Here is a 7145-nt window from a genome sequence, read left to right as displayed (position 1 = left end):
TTATCTCGATCTATGTCTGGGTTTTTAAAACGCTGGTTTTAAGCTACTTTTTCTGAAAACGCTGGAGCCAATAGGGAGAGGCACTTACGTAGACTCATTAGCATGATAAGAGGCCTGCTCTCTTCAGAAATGCAGATCTGTTTCTGCAGGAGCTCTCTCTTCCCCCTCTCCTACTGGCTAGAAGGAAAGCACGGTGCATGCCATGTGGACTTGTTTCAAAACAAAACCGAGAGCAGAAGGGAGGGGCTGCTTCCCTCAATGCCGCGAGTGTCCTTCGAAGTGGCTTCACTCAATGTTTACCCCGAAGCCTGAAGCCAAGTGCAAAGAACTCCCAGGCTGTGATTTTAGTTTGACCTTCTAGGAACATCGGAAGCCGCCTTCTACTGAGTCAGACTATTGGTCCATCGAGCTCAGTATAGTTTTAAGTCTCTAATATACAGCTTCTGTGAAGGGGCAAGCAGCAGAAAGCAGGGCGAGCGTACGAGCTCTCAGGGACATCGCTAGGGGAGAGGAGGACCGTGTTCATCCCCCCTCCCTGGCAGTCCCTTGGAGTGAGGGAAATAATGAAGAAAATATGGTGGGGGGGGAGCTGGGGGGGGAGCTCAGGAGCTGGGGGTGGGTTCTTTGAACCCATTCGCTCAATTATACACCCGAGCAGTCTCTTCCAGGCTCTGTGCAGGTGACTTCATGGCTGCAGTTCCTTTCTGGAAGAGGCCATGGAGCAAGGAGGGGGCAGGATGAGATTTGGGGCTCTGAGCAATCCACGGGGGCCTGTGCCCTATAGGCTGCCCCATATTGATACCCATATTGATTGGGTATCATCCCTTCCCTACAAGGAATCCCAGCGCTGCGGATGATGATCTGGGCGAGCCCCTCTCACAGAACCCAGACTGGTCTCTCCCAGTTGCTACGGAACATAGAACTTGTCATTTTGAAAGCCTGGATTCCACCGTCCAACAGCAACGGAGCGGGCCAGGGCTCCGGGGCCTCTTCTCCCCGCTCTCCAGGGCCCGGTGTGCTATTTGCCAGGTTGGAACCGTTGTTTGACGCAGGTCAGGATGGAGAGAAATGCAGAGGACTGGGGCAGCAGAGGAGGGAGAAGTGATAGGGGCCCCCAAAACTACGAACAGGGTGGAGGCTGCTGATACGGGGATTTTTTCTTCCTTCTCTCCACATGCAAGAGAGCAAGGCCAGCCTTCAAGTTTTTGCTGCCCTCGGTGAAATTTGGTTTTCGCAACCCAACACCCCAGCCAAGGTGTGTGGGGCCCTGGTTTTAACTTGAGCTCTGCAGGCTACTGATCCGCAAAGCTGAATGACCAGCCTGCAGGGGTGACCAGTGAATGACTGGCCCGCACTGGTTTCAGGATCCAGTGGGAGAGAGTTCCCCAGTCTATTGTGGGGGCAAAACTCTGAACCCTTCAGAGATGAAATGATGCTGCTGTTCGTTTGGCAATCCAGCCGGAGACCATTTCTTCTGGGAAATGGATGCCGAGGCAGGGCATTCACATTCAAGAGCGGGAGTGCCGCTTATGAAACTAGCTGTTTCTGGCGGCTGAGGTGCCCTGAGCAGAGAAGACTGCGTGTTTTGGGGTGCAGAATGTGCAATTTGACATTTGACATTCTCACACCACTGTGTAGTCAGCCCTTCAGGGGTGCAATACAAAAAAGAAAGAAAGAATAAAATATGACCGTGCCATATTTTGGTGCCCTCCAAGAACTGATCTCTTAGGCAACCGCCTAGGTCTGCTGTTGGATGGACTGGCACTGACTTGGGGGTCACTCACCTCTAGGGATGTGCATGAACCGGTTCGGAGGCCATTTTAGAGGCCTCCGAACCAGTTCGAATGCCGGGACCGGTTCGGAGTTTGAAAGCCCTGGTCTTGGCTCTTTAAGGGTGGGGGGAGGGTGCTCTTCCCCCTCCCGCCGCTTTCCCCCCACCGGTGCCATATTTTCCCAAAAATCTTCAGGGCGGCAGCATACTTCCGCTCCATTGCCCTCATTGGCCAGAAGTAAGGGGCATGCACGTTCACATTGTGTCCGTGTGCACCCACCTGCCATGCATGCGTGTGCACACGCATGTGTGCCTGGTACTTCTGGCCACTTCCAGCCGATGAGGGCAACAGGACGGAGGGGGAGCACGCTGCCATCCCAAAGGTTTTTGGAAAAGTGGCGGGAGGGGTAAGTGCACCCTCCCCCCGCCCTTAAAGTGCCAAGATCTTCGAACTGCCCGGCCGCAGTTCCTTGCACATCTCTGCTCACCTTTCCCCCTATAGTTCAAGTGTTGGATCTGGCAGTGCTGTTAAGAGGAGAAGGCTATTTCTTTGAGGGAAGATGGATTTCTCCGTTCTCTTCTCTTCCCCGCTTGACTTTGGGGAGGTCCCTTCACTCTGGAAATGGAGCTCCTCTCTCTTGCAGCATTGCTGTCAATCTAAGTGGCTTCCTCTTGGGGAAGGATTTCATCTTTCTCTCTCTCCTACCTGTCAGGTTCAAAGGATCTAAAGGAGGGGGACGGTTCCCTCCTCTTGAACTTTGCCACTCTGGAAGAAAGGACAGTCAAGGAAGTGAGACGGTGTCAATCTCTTGGGGGCATTTTAGCATTTTTCATGCCTGTAGGTTGGATTCATCAAAGATCGGCTCCAACCAAGATCGGTTTCACACCGAGAGGCAGATCAAGCACCCGACTTCTGCTCTGTTTGTAAATTCTGATCTGGGCATCTCCTGCTTAGCTAATTAGGCAGAGGAGCTAATTAAGGTGCTCATTAAATGTTCATTTTGCTAAAGACTTTGCTAAAAACAAAACACAAGAAATGCGAGCGGCGAGATAGCTCAGATTGAAAGCATCTCGGAGCCCGCTCAGAAGCTCTGCTGTATGCTAACCTCTCGGATTTAATAATGTTATCCGTGGCATAATTGCTGGCGGGATCATCAGCTCTAGTTGGGCTCCTCCTGTTGGGCATCTGGTTTGGCCAGATGACAGCAAACCCAGTCACTCACTGGTCCATAGGAACATAGGAAGCTGCCGTATACTGAGTCAGACTCTTGGTCCATCTAGCTCAGTATTGTCTACACAGACTGGCAGTGTTTTCTCCAAGGTTATAGGCAGGAATCTCCCTCAGCCCATATTGGAGATGCAGCCAGCAGGGGTGTAACTACTATTAGGCAAGGGGAGGCCTTCAGAAGCTCGCCTCTCCCACAGACAATCCTCGTGAAGAGTCTGGCCAGGGAGATTGCGTGCCCAGACATGCATCTCCCTCCTCAGGCAGCATGGAGGGAACTGGAGGGTCGGTGGGGGCTGGGAATGTTGCACTGCCCCCCCCCGAACTCTCACCATGCCCTGCGCCAGTGCAAGCAGCCGGAGCTGGCAGACAATCCGAAAAAATGGGTCTAAGAGAGTGCTCATGCATGGGCGAGACCAGGCTTGGCTTCCTTAGCCTGGGTTTGTCTGCATGTGTGACAACAGACTCATAGTCTCCCATTCAAATGCAAACCAGGGCAGACCCTGCTGAGCAAAGCGGACTACCACAAGTCACAGGGGATTAGCCAAGAGGACGACCAGCAACGCTTTCTCTTCCTAAAGGAAGACATACATATGTGGTGTGTGTTCCCGTACAAGGGTAGACTGCAGGTCGAGGAGAACCCTGCAGGTATCTTGCTTCCTTGAAGTTCCTCTTCCAGATGGCCCTGCTTCTTTCCTTTGGCTTCAGCTTCCATATTGTCAGATCCAGAACAAGAGCAAATCCTGCTAGACTCTCTGTTTCTCTTTTGCAGTGATCAGCACCTGCCCAGGATATTTTGCCCTCCCGAAGCAGAGCTCTGAACAGTGTCTCCAGTTCCCAGTTCCTTCCTTGCTTCCTTGCTTCCTTCCCTCCTCCCTTCCTTTCCCTATCAGGTAGGAAAAAGCAGTGTGGTACCAAACAGATCTCTGTTTGATGATGATGATGATTGATGATGAGGAGGAGGTTTATATACTGCTTTTCAGCAAAGAGCTGAAAACGAGCTGTTGACGCAGAAACAGCTCTCAGAGCTGTTGACAAAGAAAAAAGTGACAATTCCCTGTCCCCAAAGGACTCACACTCTAAGCAGTAAGGTGAGCTAGACACCAGTAGCAGCCAGGGGAGAGATGCTGGGCTGGGCTGAATAGGGACAGTTGTTTCCCCTCTGCTCAGTAAAAGAGAGCCCCTACCGGGTCCCTTCTCCCAGCTAGGAAAGGCGATTCTCAAGCACAGGATGTTGGAGGGGGAGAAGTTTAGTGCACCCCAATTATAGCAGAGCAAGTGAAGCGGGTGCGAGAAGAGCAAGCCCATTAAAGAGTATCTTGGGACAGACGTGTAAGGTGCAAAAGCAAGTAGGGTTTACTGGGGAAATAACATGCTTGGATAGAAGGCCTGTGCCCCTGAGCTTTCTGTCTTCATAGTGCAGGGCAGAGAGGGAGAGAAAGAAGCCACATCACCTGGTGAATGGAAAATGCAGCAGAGCAGAGCAGGGAAGGGGGAGGAGGAAGTGAGAGACCCCAAGGAGTACCCATCAGAGAAAGCCAGTGCAGAGAGAGAGACAACAAGAGTGAGGATTAAAGAGCAAGACCTTTCCTCACTATCACTACTCCTAATGCCACTACTACTAAAGGTACAGTGTGCTGTTGAGTCCATTTCGACTCCTGGTGCCCACAGAGCCCTGTGGTTTTCTTTTGGTAGAATACAGGAGGGGTTGACCATTGCCATCTCCCGCGCAGTGTGAGATGATGCCTTTCAGCATCTTCCTATATCGCTGCTGCCCGCTATAGGTGTTTCCCATAGTCTGGGCAACATACCAGCAGGGATTTGAACCAGCAACCTCTGGCTTGCTAGTCAAGCCATTTCCCCACTGCGCCATTAGGTGGCTGTTACTACTACTGCTACTACTACTACTATGTACTGCTTTTCAACAAAGTTTCCAAAGTGATTTACATAGAAAAATAAAGAATAGAAAAATAAGACTGTCCCCTCACTCACAATCTAAAAAAGAAACATAAGGTGAACACCAGCAACAGCCACTGGAAGGTTGCTGTGCTGGGGATGGATATGGCCAGTTGCTCTCCCCTTGCTCAATATAAGAGAACCACCACTTTAAAAGGTGCCTCTTTGCTCAGTTTGAAGGGGTAGTGACCCTCGTGGTCACTAGGAGAGAAGATGCAAACAGACGGTGCAACCCGAGCTGTGTCTCCAAGACAAGAGGGCCTGAAGATGGTCCCCTGTTCCAAAGGCCTTACAATTGGAAAAAGTAAGACAAGTGCTGTGCTGGGTCGGATAGGGGCAGTTGCTCTCTCCCTGCTAAAATTAAGAGGGCCACCACCAAATGGTACCTCTCTGCCCCTTCAGCAGGGCTCAAAGGAATGTTAAAGCAACCTTTGGGGTATTTCTTTGCCTACAGGTGGGCTGCATCTAGAATTCAAAGATTTCTCATTGGCAAGCGTGGCCGCCATGTCCAAGGAAGACACGCCTGGAGACCACCCCCTAAGCGGGCCAGAGAAGGTCCAGGTTGTGAGCCGGCTTCTGAAGCAGGCCCCCCCGGGAGAGTTCACCGAAGCCTTCAGCGACTTGCGCTTGCTGGTGGACGACGACGCCGTGATGGGCGAGGAAGTGGCCAGCCTGTGCGCCGTCCACGACAAGGACCATTTCACCCCCATCCGAACTCAAGAGTGCGAAGTGCTCCTGACCCGCCATAACGAGCTGGAGGAGAATCGCTTCTTGGACCCGCAGGGTCAGGTGTCCTTCAAGTACGACCACCTGAAGAGGAAGGCGGGCGAATTCCAGCCCCACCCCGAGGAGGACGAGAAAGGGGAGCTGTGGAGAAGGGCCATCCAGGAGTCCCTGAAGGCCTATGTCAGGAACCACTACCCCGAGGGCGTCTGCAGCGTCTTCATCAAGGACACGGCCATCCGGAAGATCTTTGTGGCCTGCATCGAGAGCCACCGGTACAGGCCCTCGGCCTTCTGGAACGGCTTGTGGAAGTCCGAATGGACTTTCGCCTTGGTCCCGGTTGCCACTTCCACCCCGGTGACTGGCTCCATCACGGTCCAAGCGCATTACTTTGAGGACGGCAACACTCACCTGACCGTTGCTCGGGACGTGGAGGAGACGCTGCTGGTTACGGATGAGGCCCAGACGGCTCAGGACTTTGTGAAGCTGGTGGAGAAGGCGGAGAGCGCCGTCCAGGGCGGGCTGATGGAAGAGTATCAGCTCATGAACGGCACCTACCTGAAGTCCTTTCGGAGGCAACTGCCCATCACCCACACCACCCTTGACTGGGAGAAGGTGGCGACGGCTAAGGTCTTGGAGGCGCGTGTGATCCAGTGAAAGGCCAGCTTCCGCCCGGCAGGAGAAGTGGAGAGCAAGAAATACATGGGGCGTGGGGGGGGGGAGTGGAAATGGAGTGTTTGAAATAAGGTTACAAATTAAATAAAGGAGTGGTGCAATGAAAGCAAGACCGTTGCTGCTACTAACATTTGCATTCTGCTTTTTAAGCTCAAAGGGGTTTGCATAGAAAAATAAACAAGATGGGTCCCTGTCCCCAAAGGGCTCACAGTATAAAAGGAGATATAAGGTAGACACCAGCAACAACTACTGGAAGGATGCTATGGTTTTTAGGGCAATTCCAAGGGTAACAGAATCAGGTATGGTTTTAGGGCAATTCTAAGGGAATCTGGAAGGGTAATGGAGTTAGGTAAGGTTGTCGGGCAATTCCAAGGGTAATGGAATCAGGCATGTTCCCCCTTTTCCATAACTGTAGTCATAAGCAATTTTTCAAGCTGACATTATATACCCACTACCTTCTATATTATAAATAGTGTATGAAACATGCCAAATAAATTGGTAACAGAATCAGAAACAACCTCCAAGAATTCTGATTCCGTTACCAATGTGTTTTGAACATTTCAGACACTATCTATAATATTGAAGGGTTCTGTAAGAAATATGGCATTATTGTAGGAGACGTTCTCTTGCCAGTGGCCATATAGAATATCAATGTTAAAATGTGCTTGTGGCTACAGTCACTGAAAAAGTAGTACCATGCCTGATTCCGTTACCCTTGGAACTGTCCCTTCAGTTACTCCTAACAAAGGTATCATCACCCTGCTTTGGCTTCCGGATTTATTTGGGGACATGTAC

At 51.5% G+C, this 7145-nt stretch overlaps 1 protein-coding gene across 4 annotated transcripts; it reads left to right on the top strand.

The window, feature by feature from the left end:
* The first annotated feature begins 939 nt into the window (after positions 1-939).
* LOC128335025 (F-actin-capping protein subunit alpha-2-like) lies at positions 940-6445 on the top strand. 4 transcript variants are annotated; one of them, XM_053272756.1, is made up of 3 exons: positions 940-1052; positions 3769-3889; positions 5407-6445. In XM_053272756.1, the coding sequence occupies exon 3, from the start codon at positions 5457-5459 to the stop codon at positions 6330-6332; it is 876 nt and encodes a 291-aa protein (XP_053128731.1). In that variant the 5' UTR covers positions 940-1052; positions 3769-3889; positions 5407-5456; the 3' UTR covers positions 6333-6445. The 4 variants fall into 4 exon arrangements, with proteins under 4 accessions (XP_053128731.1, XP_053128733.1, XP_053128732.1 ...); XM_053272758.1 differs by having other exon boundaries at positions 948-1029; XM_053272757.1 differs by lacking the exon at positions 940-1052 and adding an exon at positions 1064-1255.
* The last annotated feature ends 700 nt before the right edge of the window (positions 6446-7145 follow it).

Source organism: Hemicordylus capensis, chromosome 10 (genome assembly GCF_027244095.1).
Source record: "Hemicordylus capensis ecotype Gifberg chromosome 10, rHemCap1.1.pri, whole genome shotgun sequence".
NCBI classification, from domain to species: domain Eukaryota; kingdom Metazoa; phylum Chordata; class Lepidosauria; order Squamata; family Cordylidae; genus Hemicordylus; species Hemicordylus capensis.
The sequence above is the reverse complement of the archived record's forward strand: the minus strand, read 5'-3'. Positions and strand labels throughout refer to the sequence as shown.